The 26,798-nt window shown below is 36.5% G+C and overlaps 1 protein-coding gene across 1 annotated transcript in view; it reads right to left on the bottom strand.

Annotated features, from left to right (window-relative positions):
- LOC129256799 (uncharacterized) overlaps positions 1 to 22,803 on the bottom strand; it is a 28,763-nt gene extending 5,960 nt beyond the window's left edge. The window contains exons 1-6 of the mRNA XM_054894968.2: positions 22,605 to 22,803; positions 20,009 to 20,588; positions 18,817 to 18,981; positions 9,859 to 10,034; positions 7,537 to 7,683; positions 2,176 to 2,393 (exon numbers count right to left, since the gene is read on the bottom strand). Of these exons, the coding sequence (XP_054750943.2) occupies positions 2,176 to 2,393; positions 7,537 to 7,683; positions 9,859 to 10,034; positions 18,817 to 18,981; positions 20,009 to 20,588; positions 22,605 to 22,709 (1,391 nt within the window). The 5' untranslated portion in view covers positions 22,710 to 22,803. The remainder of the gene's footprint in view (positions 1 to 2,175; positions 2,394 to 7,536; positions 7,684 to 9,858; positions 10,035 to 18,816; positions 18,982 to 20,008; positions 20,589 to 22,604) is intronic.
- Between the last annotated feature and the right edge of the window lie 3,995 nt (positions 22,804 to 26,798).

Genomic DNA, 26,798 nt, shown 5'->3' with positions numbered 1-26,798 from the left:
TTTTTCTAATTGTGAATAATATATTTTTCTTCATATTAATATCTATCCTCTCTATCATGACAACATATTAATGACAAATTATTGATAATTCTTCAGCAAACATTGACCGAGGGAAAATGGTTGGCCAAAATGAAGGAAATTGGCAAAATGGAAGGAGCAATTGAGTTCTCCTAATCAAAAGAATAGCTCCTTATAAATATGTGATAATGTTTTGATTATATGTAAATTTTACACAATCATTTGAATTTTTCATTTGTTTTATGCATGACTCAGGATTAATGAACTACCTTTTTTTAAAGTTCGTCAGATGACTGAAAGTAGTTAGACATATGAGATCAACTCAACATGGCAGGCATTCAGTCAAGAACAAAATAACCAAATTATTTCCCTTGTCATTGCTTCTCAATATAAGGTTTATAGACTTGCTTAGTGATGCATCAAAGACATATTTTATTTTTTGGTCTCCATGATGTTCCTGTCAGTAATAGCAACTTCCTAACCATTGTCTGTATTTCTATTCCAGCAATGCCAAGTAAGATATTGATGGTAAATACCCATCAAAGATCCACAGGCAAGGAATAAGAGCTATGATGATAATTATGATAATGAATAGAGACATAATTCCAACACAAATGCATGTTAGGAACAGTTCAATTTCTTTGGAAGTAATCATTTTAGATTGGGTCCATTTCATGGAAAACATTTTATGTTTATGTTAATCAGGCATAGTGGCTGACCTTATGAATGACAGAAATTACTCTCAGGTCTTTTTATCAAAGTGGAGACAATGGCAGATAAGGGATTTAAACTCACAACCCCACAATTATGAGTCCATTGCGCAAACCACTAGAACACACGACCCATTGATGTAATCCATTTGAGAGTGTATATGAATGGGGGACAGTGAATTTACCATATTTCTGTTAGGAGGAAGGTCCACCCATGCAACATTCTCTTTACTGAAATAGAAATTTTCCAATAGGTCTCAGGATTAATTTCTCAACTACTAATTTTGTTCTTGTACACCTTGGGTTTCTCTCTCACATGGACGAACATGAGGATGAAACATGAACTTCTTGATCAAGAAAATGCTCAAGCTGCTATGACAGAGCTTGAAAACACCTGAGCAAATGTTTGAAGCTCAAGCATACACTTTTTAGACTTAATTTGCCAAGCAAAGGCTAGCCAGCAGTTAACAATTGCTTGAGTTCATGAGCAAAATCTTTTGCTCGCAAGCAATTCCTCACTTTTATGCATACGGAATCAAGTAAAACCCAAGCAAATGCCTAGCAAAAGCATTGCTATTTTTTATGTGTCTGATCGTAATGTTAACAAAAAGTCCTTGACCATAATTATGTTTCTATGGTTATTCATTTTCTATCTCATTTGGATATAGGGAATGCTCTCCTTTTCAATATTACCTCAAGCAATCTCAATAAACTTCCATACGCACATAATTCAGCTGCCAGGGTTTTAACTGGAACATAAAATGTCAACATATCAGCAAAAAATACATTTGTTGCAGATTTTATAATACTTTTTCTCACATGGAAAGCATTGGTACCTATATGGTACAACATCAAATATATTTACAAGACCTTGTCATGCCTCATACACCAGCTCGTAGCCAAAGATCATCACACCAGCTTCTCCTAACGACCATCAAACACAAGTAGCCTACAATGAGTGAGCAAATTCTGCCACAGCACCTTTTTGGTATAATTTACTATTAAATTTACAAAATATATCAATCATCATTAGAGGTTTTCCAATTTGAACTGAAGTCTTATCTATTTCAATATTATCAGTTCTTGGCACCAAGACACTTATCCAAACTCTTTCATTCTTTATATTTCTTGTGTGTCTCATAATAGAATATGTATAGAAAGATGGCGCTATGCTGGTCGCCCTTGCGTTACCATCCATTGCATCATTAGCTCAGTTTTAAAAAGTGTGGGAACGGTTTGAAGGAATGGTAAGTGTTTGCTGAATTCACCATCTCACTGCTTTTCCATCTTGTCACAAGTATTTTGTTGTACACTGATCTACAATTCACAAGGCCACATTGATTATTTAAGACTCATTGAATAATTATTCATTCTCTCCATTCCAATTGACTTTATACAGCTACTACCTAGATCTATCCAGTAGGCAATTGGCTAAAATGATATCTACCTTGGATCCTGGTGTGTTGATGTACATATCCTTAAAGCATTCTCCTCAACTTCATCTAGCCTGTAGAAATGAGGTACTCCAAGGATAGCCGTTCTTACTACAGCAGAATTATCAGCTAGATGTTCGCATGAATCAGCATCATGACCATCATAATTCCTATTCCATAATCCTCTTGCTATGGCACTGGGTTCTTGACAGAACAAGGGATTGGCTATCACCTGGTGAAGATGAAAAAATATAACTTTGTTTTAATAAAAAAATGAAAGGCCTGAATTTAAAACAAGATAGATTCTTAACAGTGCTCAATCGAAATATATGCCTCCACCATCGCCAGATCTTGAATATATTGCACACTTTAACTCAATTTTTTTTTTAAATTAACTCATCAGATCTTCCCTACGTTATGCATTTATGAACTGACTTTGATTATAATGTATCTATGGGATCAATGATGCAACAAAATAGATAAAACTTCAATCATAATATCTTAAAATATTAAGTTCAATGTATCTCGCTTAATCACAAATTTTTAACTTTTATACTTTATAAAGCCTACTTTAAGTTTTTGGTAAATCCCACCCTCCCATACTAAATTTCCTAAAACTTTCAAAAAACAACCTAAAAACATTTTTGTTCAATTCTTCTTTAATTTTTTGAAAAGGACATTGAGCAATGAGCACTCTACAGAGCACTTGGATTTGGCACAATATAAGTCCAATATATTATTTTTTAGCTCATGCCGTGGCGTGGCGTCCATCATCTGTCGCCCGTCCACAATTTCAAAATGCTTTTTCTTCTTCATTTCAAGTCCGATTTCAATTCTGTTTGCTTTATATGATAGCATTAGGTGGGGGATTCAAAACTTCTACACAGAATTTTGAAATGCTCATTTTTTAAAAATTCACATGAGGGTCACCAAACACAAAGAATGCTTCTCCTTCTTAATTTGTTGACCAAATTTTATTTTTTGCTACCATCTGGTCACCAAACTTCTACACAATTTTGAAATTTTGACTACGAAATTGTTTATGCTAATTTATGCATATTTCTCAAAATTCACATAAAATGCGTCTTCTTCTGTATTTGTTGACAGAGTTTGATTTTTTTCTTCCATCTGGTAGAGCTGTATTAGATTCCCCAAACTTGTGCACAGAATTTTGAAATTTTGAGTAGAAAATTATTTATGCTAATTTATGCAAAATTTATTCATAATCACAAAAAGTTGTTTCTTCTTTTTATTTGGTGACCATCTTTGATTTTTTTTTCATCCATCTGGTAGAGCTTCATGAGGGTCACCAAACTTCCACACAGAATTTTGAAATTTTGACTAGTTATAGTTATAGGTTCAAATGATACAAATTTGTAATTTTGATTTCAAATGAAATATATTTTGCAAAATATTTCTTTGAAATACAGCAAGTAGCATCATGTGCAGTGCCACAAGTGGGGGTGGGGGCATGGTGTGGGAAATTAATTAAATTTTTCAATAAGTGAAAGGCACCACATGCGTGTCTGTCTCAAAGAATACTTCAAGAATTAGTTGTTTACTATTAAAGATGTAATCCTTGAGGGTATTCATCTGTCTCGCAATCTACTATGGTCAACAAGGAAATTCGTGATCACTCTCGCAAAAGTGTTCACTAGCTTTATAGGAAATTCGTGATCATTCTCGCAAAAAGTGTTCACTAGCTTACACGTTCACGAGCTTTCGAGTGTCGCTGCAACTCTTTATCAAGTGACGAAAATTATCTGATAACGTAGTCTATTTATACCAATCTCCCGGACCGTACGCACGAACGCGGAAACAATAGGTTATGCGAGTCGGCAATATGCAAATAAGACAAAAATTGGCGGGCTCGTTAGTTTCCCGTGGGTTGGGGTTGACTAGCTGAGCGGTCGCTCGCTCGGGGATCGGTCGGGTCGGCGTGCACTGCCAGGTAAGGGAGTATTGTGCTGTCGGATGGTTCGCATCCAGAAATTGGGGATGTCAATCCTGCTGTCTCTGTTGAAGTTGTTAGGACAAAGACGTATACTAATAGCCTCCTTAATCCTGCGTGTATACCAATGTCTCTCTTTGGCAACGCAATGTACACCCTTCCAATCTGGGTGGTGTTACTTCTCCCAAGCATGTTCTGCCACCGCGGATGTGTCGGTTCGCTGTAACCGAACATCGCACTTGTGTTCAGAAATGCGTTCAATTATCGGTCGGGCTGTTTCACCGATGTAAGACCCGTCACATCCCTGGCAAGGAATGTTGTATACTACGCCATCACGTCTGTGATCAGGGATGGGGTCTTTGGGGTGCACAAGCTGTTTGTGTAGGGTGGTGTCCGAGCGGAAAACCGTTCGGATACCGTGACCTTCTAATCGGCGTTTGAGTTCAGGTGAAAGACCATCTATGTATGGCAAGACTGTGCAAGTCTTGAAAACCTTCTGATCCCTTGGCGGTTGTTTTTTCTTGAAAGTGTTCTCGATAAAACGGCATGGGTAGCCGTTGCTGTATAAGGCGCCACGTATGTGTGCTCTTTCTTTCGGGAGTTCAGGTGGGTGAGTTATAATATGTGCATTTAACAAGACCTTTCTTGACTGATTTGTCGTGATGAGAATCATATGGAATGTATTGGTCTGTATGAGTGGGCTTGCGGTAGACAGAGGTGGAGAGTTTCCCGCCCTCGTGTCTTTGGACTAGCGTGTCAAGGAATGCTAATTTCCCTCCTTGCTCAGTCTCCAGAGTGAACTGGATGGACGGTTGCTGGCTATTCATGTATGCGAGTAGGCTGTCCGTTTCGGAACTATTTACAATTATGAAAGTGTCATCGACATATCTCTTCCACACCCGAGGGCGGCATGTGGGAGGACACTTGGGCAAGGCGTTCTGTTCAAAACCTTCCATATATACGTTAGCCACAACCGCTGAGACTGGGCTACCCATCGCTGCTCCTTCTGTTTGCTCATAGAAAGAGCCTCTGTACAGAACATATGTGGATCTGAGGACGAACTCCAGGAGTTCGGCTATTTGTTCAGGCATAAGTGTGGTACGTTCTGCTAATGTAGGGTCGGATTGCGTGCGTTGCAGGGCCGTACTGCATGCGCCCTCTTTCGGTTTGTTAGTGATGAGGGAGACTACATCAAAACAGATCATGGATTCTTGTTCGTTAATTGTCTGCTCCGATGTGAACCGTGTGTTCTGAGCAGTTGGTGAGAGGGGACAGGATGTCTGCCAGGTACTTAGATAGGTTATAGGCAAATGAGCCTATGCATGATACTATTGATCTGAGAGGTATTCCAGGTTTGTGTATTTTGGGCAACCCGTATATTCTAGGTGGCTGTTTCTGTGTGGGCTTTATCTTTCTGTATGTAGCCTCATCTAGAACTTTGTCTTTCTTTAGTGCCAGTAATGTACTGGTCAGTTTACGACACATTCGGTCTGTGGGGTCTTTCTTTAGCATTTTATACGGACCAGAGCACAGAAGCTTGGTCATTTTGTCTAAAATGATTGTGGCACTACCCTTATCCGCAGGAAGGATTGTGATGCTATCATCAATCTCAAATTCCGTTTCAGCATATCTGAAAACGGAAATTCTGTTTCCCCATAGACTTTGTGTACATGAAAAAGTGACAATTCCGTTTACATAGAAAACCAATACGCAATGATGTCAAAATGCTAGCGCTGGTCAAAATTTGTATCTACCAATGTACTAACATCGCTTTAAATCCACTTTAATCAAAGAGATTCGAGCTCAAAACTATTTCGAGAAACATAATCTACATAAATAAATCCTCACCTTTAATATTATTAGCATTATTTTATGGTTAAATGAGATTTTATCACTGATTTGGGGACTTTTCGGACGTGGTTTTGATCAGTCGACGACTTCCACCTATCCGCCATTTTGGATTTGTTGAATCACCGTGATCATGATATTATGACCGAACGCAGAGGGCAGCAACACACGGCCGTATTCTGCCTTATATGCGGACGTGAGTGTAAACTAATTTAGTACGATCGAGGGGCTTGAGTGTAGTTACGATGTGTTGATTGTCATGATTGTTGTAGCAAAGTGAGATCGTGTTTTTTTCCAGTTGATATTCGTATTTTGTTGAGGATTTGGGAGTAATTTCTGTTGCTATTTTGTGCATTTTGAGAAAAAACATGTTTTCCAAGATTTTCCGTTTGAAAAGCCACTTTCCGTTTCAAAAGGCCGATTCCGCGAATTCCGTCCGTTTTCCGCGATCGCGGAAAATCACTGTCCCTACATTCTTGAGCATCTTGAGAGCATCATGCATCTCTCTTGTGGTATTCGGTTTCGGAGGACGTGCTCTCTGTAGAATAAAATCTACATCTTTTCATGCGGCATAAGCCGAAACTGGATCAAGATTCTTGACCGCGGTTTCAACCTTAGCTACTATCTCGGTAATGGGCAATTTTCTGGGTGACACGGCTCAGCTAGTCAACCCCCACCCACGGGAAACTAGAAAGCCCGCCAATTTTTGTCTTATTTGCATATTGCCGACTCGCGGCTTATTTGCATATACGCCCGACCAATCACATAACGGATCAGTGCCCACCTATTGTTCCCGCGTTCGTGCGTACGGTCCTGGGGATTGGTATTAATAGACTACGTTATCAGATAATTTTCGTCACTTGATAAAGAGTTGCAGCGGCACTCGAAAGCTCGTGAACTTGTAAGCTAGTGAACACTTTTTGCGAGAGTGATCACAAATTTCCTTGTTGACCATAGTAGATTGCGAGACAAATGAATACCCTCTAGCGATTATTTCATTCCGCAATAATGAACCTATTTAGTATTAAAGATGTAATTGGACTTTGGACTGCAAGAATGTAGGCTGATTCATCCATATGCAGGGGTTTGGCACATGGAAGGATGCATTGATTTAGGAAAGATTTTCCATTGGAACAATAAACTGAAAGTTTTTATCACATTTCATATAATTTCTTTTGAAATAGAAATAAAAGAGAAGGGGGGAACAAAAGGCTTACTTTTATTTATCAGGAACAGACAATACTCTTTACCCTAGATGTTCAATAATTAAAACCCTATGTTTTTTGGCAGGTCTTGAATAAGTAGGTCAACTATTGTGACTTAGAAGACATGATTCCCAATCGAACCATTCAATTATTTTCTCAGGAAATAATGGAATGGTAAAAATGACATTCGTGCCAGGCCTAGACCGTCCACAACACTTTTGTAGGATTTGAATGTTGAATGATACCCTTTACCAAACTTAGAGAGTCCTCTCTTCTCTAACTGAAAGAGTATTAGCAGATCAGTGCAATTAAAAAATTCCACATTTTGAAAACAATTACAAAAATCAATATTTACTTGAGCTATGACCTACCTTAGCCACAGTATTACTGAATCCTTCAAATCCTTTGGTATCACCTAGCTCTGGAAAACCATGGTTGTACCAATGAACAAGTCGTTTGGCAAAGTCTAATTCATCTACCACACCAGCCCATTGGAGTATAGAGTCTAAGGTCAAAACCTGAAGAAAGAAAAAGCAACAAGAAAATCAGAATAATGCCATTGTGGGTCAATCTTCATCATTTCAATGTAAGTCTGAAATGAGGAATGAGTCACTTAATTCACAATTGTCATAGTTGATATTAATTAAATTCAAGTCAATTCAATTCACAACAAGTGTCCCTAAGGCGAGCGCATAATACGCCCGCCTGTAAAATGGAGTTATTGGTCAAGCAAGAAAAGTGGAAGGTGGAGACTTCATCTTTGACCTTCTGACCTGAATATCAATAGAATTCCTGGGATCCATGCTAGTATCATACACACCAAATTATATGAGCTTAGGTTAAGTTAAAGTGAAGTTATTGTGCTTGCAAGGATTTCAGAAGGGTAAGATGAAAACTGTCAGTGTGATCTTGACCTTTGACCTCAAAATCAATAGGCTTCCTGGGATCCATGCTAGTATCATACACACCAAATTATATGAGCCTAGGGTAAGTTAAACTGAATTTATCGCATTTACAAAGACTTCATAAGGGTAAGATGAAAATATGTCACTGTGACTTTGACCTTTTTACCTCAAAGTCAATAGGCTTCCGGGGATCCATGCTAGTATCATACACACCAAATTATATGAGCCTAGGTTAAGTTAAAACTGAAGTTAACGCGTTAACAAGAACTGCAGAAGGGTAAGATGAAAATATGTCACTGTGACCTTGACCTCTGACCTTTTGACCTCAAAATCAATAGGGCTCCTGGGATTCATGCTAGTATCATACACAACAAATAATATGAGCCTAGGTTAAGTTAAACTGAAGTCATTACGTTTACAGGGAAAAGTTAAAGGTCAAGTCCACCTCAGAAAAATGTTGATTTGAATAAAAAGAGAAAAATTCAACAAGCACAATGCTGAAAATTTCATCAAAATCGGATGTAAAATAAGAAAGTTTTGACATTTCAAAGTTTCGCTCTTTTTTAACAAAATAGTTATATGAACGAGCCAGTTACATCCAAATGAGAGAGTCGATGATGTCACTCACTCACTATTTCTTTTGTTTTTTATTGTTTGAATTATACAATATTTCAATTTTTACGAATTTGATGATTAGGACCTCCTTGCCTGAAGCACAAAATGTTAAAATAATGGAATTCCATGTGTTCAGGGAGGAATGAAACTTCATTTCACATGACAATGACGAGAAAATCAAAATATTTCATATTTCATATAATAAAATACAAAAGAAATAGTGAGTGAGTGATGTCATCAGTTCCCTCATTTGCATACTGACCGAGATGTGCATATAACTGTTTTGTGAAATGAAGCAAAACTTTAAAATTTCATAACTTTCTTATTTTACATCCGATTTTGATGAAATTTTCAGTGTTTTGCTTGTTGAATTTTTCTCTTTTTATTCAAATCAATCAAATGGGGTGGACTTGTCCTTTAATGGACAGATAGACAGACACCGAGCATGATACCATAATACGTCCCGTCTAGGACGGGCGTATAATTATTGGCAAAAGAGAGAAAATAACTAAAACAGTTTAAATACAGTACATTGAATTGAATGCACCAGGACTGCAATAATATAGAAAAGTACATTATGGCACAACAAAACATGACACAACTGAAATATTTCAACAAATGATGAATGAAAGAATTAATTAGAATCAATTAAATTTAATTTAATGTCAAAAAGTGGCAAATAGTTTTTTTATCAGTTTCCATTTAAATTTCTTTAGTTCTATTCAAGGTCCTTCACAACTTATTGATTGATTTAAATAAAGTATTAAAAAAATGAGGTACTGAATTTTGCCAGATGGAAATGATCCTCTTAGTTGCATTACAGGGTGGAAATTAAGTTTTTATCAAAAACTGTCTTAACATTTAAAGTAAGATAGCATTTTTAGTTTGTATAAAAACAATTAAATACTATGAGAAAAAGATCTGTAAATTTGAGTTATTTAATAGATTGAGGATGTATGTGCAATGAAATAAGAGCTTGAAGCATTATGAACCAAATGGCCCATTTTGGGAGAATAATGAAGGGCTTTTCTAATCAATCAGATGTTTTCTCCACCTTAAGTTAATCTATATTATATGGTAAGTAGTGAAAAATAAATGACTGGATATTACATTTTCACGTAAGAACGGTAAATAAGTTAAGTGACCAAGATTTCTTCATGAAAGCTAAGTTACCAATTGATCAAATGCAGTAGTCCAATCTCCCTTGGCCCATTGAAGTCTGTGTTTATCACTTATCTTCTGATTTGGATGAAGAGTATGTTCATCATAATGGAACTTGCATTCATCTTCTGTCATCCAAGCTGTACACAGACCAACAGCATCACCAATAGCAGCACCATACAACAGACCTTATATTGATAAACAAGGGGAGGGGTGGTCAAATAAAATGTTTCATAGTACTTTTAGCTGAGAAGTTATATGATTGGAATATAAAATCATTAAATTAAATTAAATCAAATTGTAAATAAGAGTTAAGGGATCAGTTTATGCACATTCACTTTAAGACATTCCACGAGTATGTTTGTGCACATTCTGTGTTAATACAAATATAAGAACACATTATCCGGGAAAGAACTTTGATGGATTTACTGACACTAAATTTATGGGGGCTGAATATTGGGAATTTCCCCTAAAAATTGTATTCATCCCCCTTTGCAAAACACAATAAGCGTTAGGATAGGTGTGACAAAATCTCATTCACTCAACACATGCAAAATAATTATTTTAAAAATCTTGTGACAGTTGAAAAGTGAGAATTTTTCCATTGATGTGTGCTAATTTAGGCATGACCCAATAGAGATCATATTTACAAAAAATATTCATCAAAAATTGACGGAGCACTCTGACCAGGTAATTCTGCTTAAAATCATTTAGTTGAAGTGCTTTTTGATTTTATAGGGGAATTTCCTTTTTGTGTTTAATATAGATCAACTGCATCATGTATATACTTTGTTCAATAGCAAAAGGACATTGGCCAGGAGGGCTCTCTCCATCAACTATGCAGTAAACACGTATTTTCGATTTCATCTTAAACTCTGCCAAAATTCACGTTATACTAAAGTGATATAAACTAGAAGTAACATATTTTGATTTGTGATGGTTATGGATTTGGAGACCAAATATGGATCAATCAGAACAGTTAGTAAGTACAAATTCACCGCTAGTAAGAAACAAAAGTTCAGTCACGTAACTGTAAGTGATTCTCCCCGGGCTGGAACCGGGCGAGAGTATCGCAGCCGCTTGATGGACCGCTCTCGCACCCGTACTTGTATGGACCTTGTGCATGTGATGGGTGATGACACTGACGATGAAGTGGTATTGAGTGGCAGTGCAGCTACCAGGAAAGAACTGTCATATTCATCAGAAGAAGCTCCATCTCAGTGGTTTAAAAGATTTTTCACAGATTTTAAAACCTGAATTGAAGCTCGTCTTGAAAGAATCATTTCCAAGCAGCTACGTGATCTTTCGTTGAAAGTTGATGATCATGAAGAAAAGCTAAAAAGTGTGGATTTTGATGTTTGTTATGTCCAAGACGAGATCAAACACCTGAAAGAAGAGAAAGAGCTACTGGTTGAGAAGTTAGACGATCTCGAAAACAGAAGTCGTAGAAGCAACCTGGTAATCTTTGGGTTACCTGAAGCTCCAGTTCCAGAGAACGAAGACTGTCGCAACACAGTCATTGATTTTCTGCATTTTGTTGGTGCCGAGGAGGATGACACACGACAAATAGAGAGATGTCACCGAACACCAACCCGACTTTCTGCCAGCTCAGGAGAGAAACCTGTTCCCAGAAGGATCCATATGGCGTTTGCAACCTTCACTGCAAAGGAGAGGATTAGAAGTGCATAGAGAAGCTGAGAGTCACAAAGTATCAGGTCAACAACCAGGAAGTCAGAGTTTTTGTAGCCGAGGATCTTTATTAACGAGTGCAACAACTCCGAAAGAAGAAACGGGGAAAGTTCCAGCAGCTCAAGGAGGGCAAGAAACCCTTCTTCTCGTACCCAGACAAATTGTGCTACAGAAATTCCGTTGGGAAAGTTATTCTCATCAAATGAAAACTTTGGAAAAGGAACTTGATCTAAAAGTATGGTCATAAAATCTTTCCTCAATATGGAAGAGCATAAGCTATAAAGACGCTATAGAGACCATTTGAAAATAAAACTGAAATCTCTGAAAGAAGGCGATTTGTTCCTACATAAGAACTTGATTTTAAAGTATGGTTATAAAATCTTTCCTCAATATGGAAGAGCATACACTATAAAGACGCTATAGAGAACATATGAAAATAAAACTTAAATCTCTGAAAGAAGGCGATTAGTTCCTACTTACAATGTATGAAAGCTTTTACATGTATTTCTGTGTACTTTACAAAAAATCAACAAAAGCATTTCACTACAAACTATAATGAATCTCTTTTCTACAGTCTAAAGTTATAGTAGTGCTGAATGTGGAAGATTAAGCCCCATGTGTAGAAAAAGATGGAATATGAAACAGACAGCTTACCGAGGTGTATTTCAACTATAATAGTTATACTCGACAATTTTGGTTTTTGTATAGATTTTACGTCATCATCTCTATTTGGTGATAATATACCTTTTTTAATCCAAATTTCAAAGAAGGTTAACAAGATTGAATGTCACAATTCAAAAACTTTTTTATGCATGTGGATTTTGGCTGAATGTCGCACTATTCGCATTTGGCCTTTTGCACCTTTTCCCTGGACTGTTTTTTTATTTGAAGTCCTGTGGTTTTTTATCTTGTGCACCTGCGCTCTTTTTTACTTGCTCTATAATTGTTTTACATACTTTCAATCATTCTAATCTTTTTAACCCTGATTGCAGCTACCATTCTTACGCAGCCTCTGATTATTATGTTAACCTTCATTGAAACTTACTGGTGCAACTTGTTGGCAGTAACTTTGTCTCATGTATCTTTGTTACATGTATGTCATCACTGTTTAAGAACACTCTTCAGGAAGTTCAGCGTTAATAATAGAATCTTATTCCCCATCTTTGAGATATGAATATCAAATTAGTTTCTTTTAACTGCCGTGGGATTCAAGATTATGTGAAAAGACGCAAAGTATTTCATTACTTAAGATCTATTGAATGTGATGTCATTTATCTTCAAGAAACCCATTCCTCTAAATCTGACGAAATTTTTTGGAAACAACAATGGGGCGAAAAGGCATGGTTTTGAAGTCACACTTCAAAAAGTCGAGGAGTAGCCGTCCTAATTCGTAATCGTGTTTCATTGACTGTATATTCATTGTTTAGTGATCCCAATGGTAGATACTTGATAATTTCTGCTACTATTAATGACGTCCCTTTAATTCTAGTCAATTTTTATGGTCCGAATAATGATGATCCTAATATTTTCCTTGAAGTTTTTAGTAAAGTAGATCAATTCAATTATCCCTCCATTTTATGCGCTGGTGATTATAATGTTGTTCTTGGATCTACCGATTATCAAGGGGGTAGGGACACCCATTCAAACATGAGAGCTAGGGATATGTTAATAGCATTGATGGATGAATTTAATCTCTGTGATATTTGGCGCACCCACCATCCAAATCTTAAACAATATACTAGACATACAAAAAATTCAAAAAGTCTTATCCAGACTTGATTTTATCCTTGTTTCTGACAATTTTATCACCAACTGCTTGCAGTCAAAAATAATGCCAGGAATTCATTCTGATCACTCTTTAGTAAGCTTAACCTTTAAAGGTGCTCAACCACTAAGAGGTCCAGGGTTTTGGAAGCTTAAATTGTAAATATCTACAAACTGACTCAAACTTTATTAAGGCTGTTAAAGAGAAAATTGAAGAATTTAAAATAATTCATTCAGAAAGTGAATGTAACCCTAATATTTTATGGGACTCTCTTAAGTGCACAATTACTGGTACTTGTATAGAATATTGTACTCGTAAAAAGAAAGAAAAAAACTTTGTAAAGAAACAACTTTTAAAAGATATTGAACATTCAGATAATAAATTAAGTACTGATACAGATAATAAGACACTTGAGGAAAGGGAATTGTTATCAAAGTTATTAAATGACATCTTAAATGATGAAACCCAAGGTTTGATTGTTCGCTTCAGAATTTGATGGACTGAAGAAGGTGAAAAGAGTTCCAGATATTTTTGTAACTGAGAATAAAGGGTTGGAGAGAAGAAGAGTATTTTTAGATTAGAGGATGATAGTAATGTAATGTAAATCAGCAAATGATATTGGAAAAAATCCATTTATTTTATCAAGCCCTATATAAAAGGCGTTGTAATGATGATACATGTAATATAAAAAATATAAATCATTTTTAAAATTCTATCGAAACTCCTCAATTGAATGAGGTTGACAAAGCATTTTTTGAAAACTCCATTACTAAGCAAGAATTGTTTGAGACTCTTACTTCAATGAGTCACAACAAATCACCAGGCCTCGATGGCTTACCTGTGGAATTTTATATTGTATTTTGGAAGGATCTTTCTGATATGCTTTTGAAATCATTTAATTTTTCTCTGCAGAATGGGCTGATGTCTATTTCTAAAAGGAATGGGTTATTACTCTGATCCCTAAAAAAGACAAAGATACCTTAGTTATATCTAAAAAATTTGAGACCTATTTCTTTATTAACAGTAGTTTATAAGATTTTAGCCAAAACGCTAGCAAATCGTTTGAAAAAATGTCTTTCAAAACCCTCACCAATCTGGTTTCTTAAAGGGCAGGAATATTGGGAACAATATTCGATTGATCAGATATTATTGAATATACAGACTTGAAGAAAATTCCTGATGCAATTCTTCTGCTAGATATTCAGAAAGCTTTTGATAGCGTTTCTCACCAGTCCCTTATTAGTGTGTTACATCGTTTTAATTTTAGTAATAAGTTTGTTAATTGGATAAAGATGTTTTATTCCGGTCGAAAAAGTTTTGTATACAATTATGGAAATTTTACCAATTCTATTAATATGGAAAGAGGAATTTTTCAAGGGTGTCCCATATCCCCTTACCTTTTTTTATTAGTTATTGAAACTATGGCTCTTGCTATTTGACACAATTCTCAAATCAAAAGTATACCAGTTGAAAATAACGAACTAAAAATATCTTTGCTAGCAGATGATTCCACATGTTTTTATTGATGGCTCAGAATCCTCTTTTAAATATTTGTTTGAAACTATAGATCATTTTTCTAATTGCTCTGGTTGTAAGCTCAATATATATATATCCAAATCAGAAGCAATATGGATTGGCTCCAAGAAAGGTTCTCAGTTATTCCCTTTTTCTGATAATGGTTTAAAGTGGAATAATTTTACTTTTAAAACTTTAGGTATCCATTTTTCTTTGAATACAAGTTAGCTTTATGAACTCAATCACAAGACCAAACTCAAATCCATTGAAAAACTCTAAATTGCTGGCGTGCAAGAAACTTATCTCTGGTAGGCAAGATCTGTGTCGTTAAGACCCTTTGTTGCCGCAACTCCTTTATTTTTTTCTGTCTTATGTGTTAAAATACCACAAAGTTTTTTTCAAACAGATGAACACTATGTTGTTTAAATTCATATGGAGTGGTGGCAATGACAGAGTCAAAAGGCTACTTATATGTAATGATTTCTCTTTGTGTGGTTTAAGAATGGTTGATCCCTATACTTTTTGTCTTGCACAAAAAATGTCATGGGTTAAAATGCTATTTTAAGATGATTATAAAGGTATATGGAAGTCTATTTAAATTTCTGTATTGAATGATTTTAGTAATATACAGGATATTTTATGGAAAACATATGCTCCGGAAAGTATTTTGAATAAACTAAGCTCAAGTCAATTGGCTGAGTCTATCCGAACATGGTATATATTTAGGGAAAAATTCTCTGAAGCTGAATATGATACTCCCTTTTCCTCAATTGGTTCTTGTCAGTGTATTTGGTTTAATAGAAACATTCGTTCAAAGTCAAAACAATATTTCATATACCCGGATTGGTTATTTATATTGGTGATTTACTGAATCCTCCTCACCCTGGTTATAAATTATTTGAAGAGCTTATTCTAGACTTTGGTATAAATGTTCAGGATAGGAGGAAATACAATTTTTAATGAAAAATATACCAGCTGATTATTTAGTTACCTTTGACTTATCCCCACATGAAATTTTTGATGAAATCAGAGTAACACTGCTGAGAACTCAAAAAATCCCAAAATATGCATATATAGTATTCTACTTAAACCATGTGTTCCAGAAAAATGTATAGTTTTTTGGAATGATCTCCATAACACAGATGAGGTCAATTGGGAGAAAGTTCATGTAAATAACTTTAAGTCCACTACAACGACATGTGTGCGCTCTTTTTATTTCAAGTTATTTCATAAAGCAATAAGTTTCAATGATTTATTGTATAAAATTAAAAGGAAGGACTCCCCTAATTGTTATTTTTGTAACAGTGACCCGGAAACCTATTTACATATTTCTATTGAATGACCTGTTGTGAAACCTATTTGGGATGAAATTATGAAAGCTATTATTAAGGAAACCAAAAAGCATGATTTACAGAATGTTTCAAAAATTTGAAAAGATGTTAGGTTATATTGATGATAAATTCCTTACATATTGGTTTCTTTAGCTTACCGGTAAGTATTATATTTATATTTGTAAATTTCAGAACAAACCACCAACTTTTGACGATTATAAAGCATATTTGACCTCTAACAAGGATATTGAATATTGTATTGCCAAGCAAAATAATACAACTTACAAGCCATTTTCGGAAATGGAGGTTTAAGTTGTAAGATATTTTATCATCAATTTTTGTAACTGAAGAAAATCTTAATATGCCTTCTGAGGATGGAATTTTGTTAATCTTTAATAATAGGTGAATCACCTGATTTTTATCCCTCTGTTATTACATTCTTGCCTTTTCTATACTATAGGGGATGAGGAATACTTAGAAGAGACAAAGTGACTGCTTTTACTACATATTTATCAAGTATTATCTGTTGATAAGCTGTACTTTTTCTAATGTAAACTAATAATGTGTATGCTGCTTTTTTTTTTCTTCTTATTTATTTATTCTGTTATATTTTAAATTACTTGTATTAATTATATGTGATTTGTTATACAAAATTATGAAAACCCAATAAAAACTTTTTTTTTTTTAAAGGACATTGGCCAATCACAATTATCCATTTTATGCAAATTATTTTCAAAAGATGAGCAACCAATCAGAATCAACATTTTCATTTAAAGACCTAGAACATCCTGCCTGAGTTTCAGGTCACATGACCAACGCCAAAGGTCATTTAGGGTCAATGAATTTAGACCATGTTGGGGGAATCAATATCAAAATCTCAACCTAAAGGCCCCCTCACACCTAACCGAATTGCCTGAAATATGCCTTGCAATGGCTGGTGAAAGGCATTTATTTTAAATTGTTTTCAATGGTAACTGATAGTAAATCATATTTACCCTTCATGTTTGGGTTTGTTTTCAATGGTAACTGATAGTAAATCATATTTACCCTTCGTGTTTGGGTTCGTACACCTTCTGAACTAACAGCTGCCATTATTCATATTCGCGCGGAAATTTTAAACATGTTTAAAATTTCCAGACGAATTGAAAAATTGTTGGTCATCTGTTTGAATTCGCATCTCTTATTTAGTCTGCGGTAATCGTTCGTATGTTATTGTCGCGCATAGTCCATCATCGCTCTTTTGTCAAAGTTGGCCGATCTTGAAAGAAACCTTAACGAAGCAACACGATGACACAAACATACAAGAAAGCCTGATCTATTCCCTCGTCTTTGTTTATAATCGCACGCCATATCAAACCATTGCTCACTGTTCATTCGTCTTATTGGGTTATATCAACCTTTCGCTCGCCTTCGGCTGCAATTTACTCAGAGGTGAACCGAAAAATTGATATCCTTTGCATGTCATATTTATTCTTCACTTACCGTTTGTTGATAAAAATTTGACAATAGTTACTGATCGCATGATATGACGGAAATTTTATTTGAATTTGTTGAATTCGCGTGCATTTTTCCCATTCGTCACCCTTCGTCCGCCTACATTCGGTCAGGTGTGAGGGGGCTTTAAGGTTAAGTTTTTGAATTTTCGTCATAACTTCGAAAGTATATGGACCTACATGTATTTCATGAAACTTGGACATGAGGGTAATCAAGTATTACTAAACATCTTGCCTGAGTTTCAAGTCACATGACCAAGGTCAAAGGTCATTTAAAGTCAATGAACTTTGGCCAAGTTGGGGGTATTTGTTGAAATACCATCATACCTTCGAAAGTTTATCGATCTGATTTGTAAAACTTGGAATGAGAGTAATAAGTATCTCTGAACATCCTGTGCGAGTTTCAGGTCACATAACCAAGGTCATTTAAGGTCAATGAACTTTGGCCTAGTTGGGGGTATTTGTTGAATTACCATCATAACTTCGAAAGTTTATGGATCTGAATCATATAACTTGAACTTAAGAGTAATCAATTATCATGAACATCCTGTGCGAGTTTTAGGTCACATGACGAAGGTCAAAGGTAATTTAAGGTCAATAAACTTTGACCATGTTGGGGTATTTGTTGAATTACCATCATAACTCTGAAAGTGTATTGGTCTAGTTCATAAAACTTGGACATAAAAGTAATCAAGTATCACTGAACATCTCGTGCGAGTTTCAGGTCACATGACCAAAGTCAAAGGTCATTTAAGGTCAATGAACTTTGGCCATGTTGGAGGTAATTATTAAATTGCTGTCATAACTTTCAAAGTTTATGGATATAGTTTATGAAATGTGGACATAGGGGTAATCAAGTATCACTGACAAGTCATAGGTCACATGATCAAGGTCAAATATCATTTAGGGTCAATGAACGTAGTATTGTATCATTATATGAATGGTGTTTTTGTGAATAATTATTTTATGGTCGTTTTCAAAGTCAGCACTGCTGCAATATTGAAACGCGTAATGCAGGTGAGACTGCCAGAGGTGCTCCACTTGTTAGTATAATCACCCATAATATTAATTTGACAGGTCATTTTACAATGAAAATAATATTGATGTAAAGAACTCAAATCAGTTCAATTTTACCAAACACTATATAGTTCTCCCAATGGAACTGAAACACACTTACCAACTACCTTATCCATAAGCTCATCTGCTTCTAGAGTAGTAGCACCTGGAGGCGGTCTCAAGGGGGTGCGAATTCTGCTCTTTGTATTGGTAGTCTCTGTCAGCTCTTGGGCATACTGTGCCTGCGCACAGTGGGGGTTGGCAACACGTGATTGCAAGACGTCACCTATAATTTTTAAAGAATACAGAACAATATTAAATTACATCAACTTAAACAAGAATGTCGCGAAGGCAAGCACATAATATGCCCGCCTGTAATGCGAAAAATGGAGTTATTGGTCAATCAAGAAAAGTGGAAGGTGGTGACTTCGACTTTGACCTTCTGACCTCAAAATCAACAGGCTACCGGAGATCCATGCTAGTATCATACAAACCAAATTATATGAGCCTACATGTAGGTTAAGTTTAACTGAAGTTATCGCATTTATAGGGACTGCAGAAGGGTGAGATGAAAACATGTCACTGTGACCTTCTGACCACAAAATTAATAGGCTTCCTGGGATCCATGCTAGTATCATACACACCAAATTATATGAGCCTAGGTCAAGTTAAACTGAAGTTATCGCATTTACAAAGACTTCAGAAGGGTAAGATGAAAACATGTCACTGCAACCTTGACCTTTGACCTTTTGGCCTCAAAATCGATCGGATTCCTGCGATTCATACAAGTATTATACACAACAAATTACAAGATCCTTTGTTAAGTTAAATTGAAGTTTAAATCGCGTTTACAAGGACTGCAGAAGGGCAAGATGAAAACATGTCACTGTGACCTTGACCTCTTGACCTCAAAATCAATAGGCTTCCTGGGATCCACGCTAGTATCATACACACCAAATTATATGAACCTAGGTTAAGTTAAACTGCAGTTATCACATTTACAAGGAAAAAATAACGGACGGGTGGACAGCGAGCGTGATACCAAAACACGTCCCGTAGGACGGGCGTATAGAAAGCTACAGAATAATCATCTACTTTCTGAAAAAGCAGAGGTTAGCTTTCCTATCAAAAGGAAAAATGTAATTTTCATTACAAATTTCATTACAAATAAGGAAATAGCTTTGTCTTTTATTCAAGCCATCAATCAATGCAGAATGGGCAGTAGTAATTTACCTTTCACTGAGTTTATCATATGCTCATTAAAAATTAAAGTTTTAAATACATGTAATACCTAGGTGCGAGATGCTGATTACCTCTACATCGTTTGAAAACATTTCCTGTATTGCTCTTTTTCGGAATGTATCCATTTTCAGACTGCTTCCTGAGAAACTGCAAAGTCTTCTCTGTCCCTTCATCGCATATACTCTGAGGAGGAGATGTGCATCTGTTATTAGAAGCCAACAAAACTTCCATGATGCTAGACTTCCCAAGAGATGAAGGCAACAGTGTTAACAAATTATCCATGACATTCAACTTATGTAGTGATTCCATGCCTCCTATATTCTCTGGCAGAGACTTGAGTTTGTTGCTAGATATATCCAGCTTTTCAAGCTTTACAAGATGGATGAAAGAATCCGGGAGATGTTCAAGTTCATTATGATTGATGAGCAATGTCTTGAGATGAAATAGAAGAGAGAAGCTATCTGGTAGAAGAGTAATACGGTTGTGACTCATATTGAGGTAGGAGAGATGAGGGAGACGGAGAGGTATCTCTGGTGGTATAGCGGATATATGATTGAAACTAGCATCCATGTGTTCAAATAATGAAATAGAGTCAACCAAAGCCCAAGGTAACTCAGTCAATGCTCCTTCTAATTCCTCACCTGCAACATGCTAGATGAAGAGAAATGGAAAAAAGAAACCAACAATAATTATAAAGTATATAGATATCAAGTTCAAAGAACAGCAATGCATTAGATTTGGAGGAAGGGCAAGAGCCAATAATGGGGAGTCGCACACATAATAATAAAAAAAATACTCTGGTTATATGTATAAAGCACTTTTAATAGACATACACAATTTAAGTACCCAAGTGCTTACAGAAAAATTAATCGGTCATTTGATTCAATCAGTCGTTCCCACACACAATGCATGCACATCCTCCTCTCCCTGGGGAGTATTCCAGCCAGTCGCCACTGAGGCACACACAATACTGGACGTTGTAACCCGCACCCGTTGCGGTACAGGTTAACCTGCCAGTATGCCCCCAATCGCGGGTTGCGGGCCGGGCCGAGTTCATTCTCAAACCCGCAGACCGTCATACGAAAAAAAGGGAGAAGTAACGACGCATAATAAAAACATTAACAATGAAAATTGAGTTTAATAGGATCATTTGCTTCTTACGTGGCGGATACTTTTAGAGACGTAGATATTTCCTTTAAAAGAATGCCGGCGTATTTTTGTCTTGTGAACAGTGAACAGGACTGAGACAGTTCGACACAATACATCGAGTTGCTCTTTCAAAGGAGCGTGAGAGAGAGAGAGGAGAGGAGAGCGGATGTGTTAGGAGAATGTAAACAGTAGCCAGAAAAAAATTGCGTAATCATGTCTGGCAGGGAGCGAGTGATGGTCCACGTGGCAGAGAAAGGAATGTTTTACGACTGGGAGAGGGGGAGAGAGAGAGATAGAGAGAGAGGGGAGGGGGATGTGTTCGGAGAATGTAAACAGAAGCCAGAATACATTGCGTAATCATGTCTGGCAAGAAGCGAGTGATGGGCCACGTGGCAGAGAAAGGAATGCTTTATGACTTGGAGTGGGGCGAGTCGAGCCTGTTTCCACGGCAACGCTCGCTGTTTGAGCTCGAGGGATTTGCGGTGCACGGCAGTGAGACAGTTGCTTGCTTATTGGATTACCAAATTAGGTCATGACCTGATAGAGCGTGCCGTCAGGTCAGAGTGTTAGCTGCTCTTTTTTTAAGACATGCTAAGCTGGTCTAGTAGCTAACTAACCCTCCTTTTCGTTAATTCATACATTTTCTGATGAAAACTGAAGCCCCCGCACTAATTATGATTGTTGTGAGTCGCCCTGTCGACCGACCTGGACTGAAAAACAACATTGCCGATCTTTGCTGGGTCGCCTGGGCTAGCTAGCGCGCGCTGAGCTGCGGCTCCAATCAGAGGAGTTAATTGCGTAATGCTTTCAATTTCGAGATCAGAGCGAACCCATTTCGTGGTACAAAGTCACCCAAAAAAACTTTTTCTCTTCGGAATAAATTCACTCTAGGCTAGGTTAGTAGTTGGCATATATTTTCCTGATTTGAGCCTGTATAGTGTGGGGATTGCAGAAATAATATTTTTCATTTTTCAAAGATAAATTGACTTGCGGGTTAAAACCTGACGGGTCAGCAGGTCCCGCTTGCAAATTATTGGATTATACGGGACGGTACGGTTCAGGTATTCACTTGCGGGTTACAACATTAAGCTACCATGACTTACACATCCTAATGTGTGAGACTTGGCATGCCTCAAACTGGTCAAATCAAACTGGATAAATTTAATCACGCTCAAGAGCCCCCCCTTCCCAAACCCTGATACACATATATTTTGTGATCTTGCTGTTAATATAGCCTGGCCATACTCTCTGGCCCAATTAATGGTTATGTTCATTGTTAAATGCACAGATGAAATGAGAACATACCCAATGTTTTTTTTTCTTTAAGTTCTGCATACAAAAATACAAACAACTTACTAAATTCCAATTCACACTATTATTGTCACTATTTAAAAAATAATTCAATCACAAACAGTGATTGTGTTGCTATGTATCTATACATTTGGTACTCCAAGTAAAGTAATCTTGTAAGACGTAGCATTTTCAAACTTTCCTGGTTTTCAGAACAAGTATGTTTACCTTCTGGTAATCACTACTAGTGATTTTTCTGGTCAGCTTTAGTTCTTTTCTCTCATCAGGTCGCACTGGTGTGAAGTCATTCACTTGCAGCTGAACATTCCCCATTTCTACTTCAAGCAATCATCCACATCATTAGACAAAGGAGTAGGTGAGCTTAACATACAATGTAATCAGAAGTTCTCACTGGAATTTAAAAGAAAGAAAAATGAAAGAGAATGCACTATTGTCTTTATAGAGATTTATATTCAAACAGTTTGATAAACACACCCTTAGAAAGTGGCATGAGAAAATATTCAGTCACTAAGTCAGGTTGTTGTCTCCAGTCTTGGCAAGGAGGGCTTTGTGAAATGGTTAGCAGACAAGTAGCTCACTATCTCTGAATTTAGTCAAGAAATTAGACTTATAACGGTGTTGAGAAACGGGTCTTGGGTGGATTTTTTACTTGTCTTTTTTAGCTAGGCCCGGGGCCTAGTTTTCAGTTTTTAAATTGAAATAAGTTATTCTAGATATAGACCCCTAAGGCTAAGTAACACTAATTTGTGTATTATTTTATCTGGTTCAACCCACCATTCAGCAAGAACGTATCAACCAATATCGGTCGACAAACACTTCCCAAAGAAATCCAAACTCAATCGCATCTTCAATAGAAACACGCTCAAAGTAAGCTACAGCTGCATGCCGAACGTCGCCAGCATCATCAAAACTCACAACAAGCAAGCCCTGAAGGTAGACAATAAGTCAAACAGCAAAACGTGCAACTGCCGGAAAAAAGACCTCTGCCCTCTCCAAGGGAATTGCTTGGCTACCAACGTCATCTACATTCACGAAGCCCCCCTTCAAGTCCAGGTACAATAACCACCTCCAATCCTTCCGACACAAACGGTACCAGAACAGCACGGAACTGTCGAAGTTCATCTGGGACCTGAAACGACGCAACATGCCGTATACCATCAAGAGGTCCATCGCCAGCCATGCGCAAGCATACTCCAATGAGACAAAGAGATGTGACCTGTGCCTTACCGAAAAACTTCTCATTATGAACGCTGATAAGCAGTCACTGCTGAACAAAAGCCCAGAACTCGTTTCGAAGTGCCGCCACCAAAACAAGTTCAAGTTATGCAATTTCAGACGATCTTCCGTAATCACCATGCACGCACATTGTATAATGCAGTGACATCACCAATATTAGAGATGCAGCCTTTATAGGCATAATTTTCATTTTCATTATTATTGATTCTATGGCATCTCCTCTCATTATCGATTAATCGATGAACAACCCATCGCGGAGTATCGATTATTTGAAAAGCATTCAAATTATAAAAAAAACTCTCAGCGCGCACTGGTTACCTAGTTTCCTGCGCCCACTATGTGCGTGCTTGGTGTAACGCGCTTTGCGCAACAATCTGCCTGAAGATCGCACCTCACGTAGGTTGCGTGAAACTCCGAGTTGCAATTAAATTTGATGAACCTCCAGTCAAACTTGTGAACCTGTATATATATATATATATATACACATACATATATATATATATATATATATATATGTATATGTATATATATATATATGTATATATATATATATATATATATATATATATATATATATATATATATATATATATATATATACATATATATATATATATAAACATTGAACATTCTGAGCAATGTTTGTGATCCTTAACAAGATGCGTATGTAACTAAATAATTACTGCGAGCGCGAAGCACGAGCATGATTTTTTTTAATATACGTTCTGGGCCTGAAAAGGCACATGTTAAGGACTGTTTGCAGTTACCCATGAAGACCAATTATAATTCAACAATCAAATAATGCGAGCGCGAAGCGCGAGCAGACAATTTTGTCATTCCGACCTAAAAACTTATATTCTAGGCACTTTTTGTAATTATGATCAATGTAACTAAATAGTTGAAGCGAGCACGAAGCGCGAGCGGGTGGGAAAACAGACCTAAAAATGGGACACTCTATTAATGTTTTGGAAATCCTGAAAAGGATGGGTTATCTTCCTACATTAATAATGCAACCTAGATTCTGGGCATTCTAAATACATTTCTTTTATTATGAAAGTCAATAATGCGAGCGCGAAGCACGAGCAGAAAAAAATGATATTTTGATCTGAAGAAGGATCAATTATGCACTTTTTCAAGAACTGTGTAGGGAAATTGAGAAGTGGATATGGATCGCAATGAATAAATGGTACGAGAGCGAGGCGCCAGCTGATATAGGCCAATTATTAGTGTTATTTTGATTTAGGACCGGGATATTTTAAAGACATAATGTCATTGTATATGAAAATGATGACTTTCTTCCTATTCCTCTTCCTAAGCTCGAGATGAAACTTGTCGATATTCCAATCTGAAAAAGGGACAATTTGATTATTAGGAATTCATGGATATATTATTATCTTATTAATCTAATAAGCCTAATGAGAGCGTTAAATTTGTTAATATCAAGGTCTGAAAACTGGACATTTTAAGGACTTTTATAACTATGAATACGATACATTGGTTAAATTTTTTTTTATTACCAATCGATGTAAGCGCAAATCTCGAGCCAATATTTTTTATAAACTGTCATGGAAAAGCGTTTTTAAAGTACCCGGTAGTTTGTTAGAATTAATTTAGAGATACACACAACTCACCTGGCCTGGATCCGCCTATATCGAAAAAAGGGGTTTGCCATTTTCTTGTTTATTCATTGGCAGAAAAGAATTCTATGCCTATATGATGAGATTCCCGTGTAAATGTAGGGCCTACCTCAACAAAGGTTGCAATGATAGATGGAATCATTTCCCACACGAAGAAATCATGATTTTGTACTGTACTATAGATGTAAAAACTAGATTTTATATTAGGTTTGGTTAATTTACTGATTTCTGTGTAACATTACAATTTTTTTTTTTGCACTTGCGGAATTATTGGGGGGGGGGCAAAGTGATATGCTTGCCACCCCAATATTTTCATTGGTGCTTCCACTCTTCCCAAAATCCAGGAAATTCTGGGAAGTTTTGCTATTTTCCAAGATCACTTCGGATAGTGAGAATTTCTGGGAAGTTGTCATTTCCAAGAATTATATTACTTTCTGATTATTATGTCAAAATATCACAAAATTGGATCGTTGTAACTATAAACTAATATAAAACTTCGCTCGCAATTCTTTTGCCTGATACGCCGTAGTTCTGCTTTTCGCCCCCTCAAAATTTTTGGCTCATATATTACAGCACAGGGCCCTAGGCTAATAATATCCAAGTCCTTTGGAAGCGCATAGAGATGTTATATTCATAATGTGATATGCGCTATACAAGAACTGTTTATTATTATTAGGCTATACATCATCTTTTTTGTGTAGGCCTAGCCCTATAGAAGAGAAGTATAACAATTAACATCTTATGGCATGAATGGGAGACTGGACAACACATCTGTAAAATTCTGGAATATTTTGCAAAATTCCAGGAACTTTCAAAGTAAATTCAAGGAAGTTTCGTATTGAAAAGTGGAAGCACTGCATTCAATGAACAAGGTTATATAGCTATATTCTGTAGAATAACAATTAAATTAGATATAGAGTCTAGGCCTAGGCATATTGGCTACATACATATATAACCTCGTTCCTGGATAAGTGGGCCTAGGGAGATCCTTTAGGCTTTAACTTACTTAGTGTTACGTTACTCGCTCATTAGATAAAAATTATATTATAAGTCAGTGTAACTATTAATGTAGACCAAAAGCTTCGGTCTCTGTTATGTTGGTTGCTCCGCTGAACTCCGTTGGCTCCACTCACCAAATACAGAGACCGAAGTTCTAGCTCGATCTGTATAGGGACTCAATGGCCATATATTCATGTATTAGGTTATGATAAAACAGGGAAGTAAAGTTGCGCGACAGCCGAAGTAAGTCACTGTTTTTCCCCTTTTAAGTTTATTTTTCCCAGTTTTGGTGAATTTCAGGCCAAAACGGAATAATTAAATAATCTTTATTTTGGTACAGTTCTTTTTATATATTTTTATGAAATAACGACAAAAATCGATGAGCCCCGTCAGGAGGATTTTGCATTGTTAACCCCCCTAATGGTGGCTGCACGATAGCGAGCCATCTGTCTACGAGGAGAAATTAAAACAAATTTAAAATGTTAAAAAACTCCTTTAAAACAGACCGCTGCCAGGTTAGTGTTCATGG

The sequence above is a fragment of the Lytechinus pictus genome, chromosome 3 (assembly GCF_037042905.1).
Source record: "Lytechinus pictus isolate F3 Inbred chromosome 3, Lp3.0, whole genome shotgun sequence".
Classification (NCBI taxonomy): Eukaryota; Metazoa; Echinodermata; class Echinoidea; order Temnopleuroida; family Toxopneustidae; genus Lytechinus; species Lytechinus pictus.
This window is presented reverse-complemented; position numbering and strand designations above follow the sequence as displayed.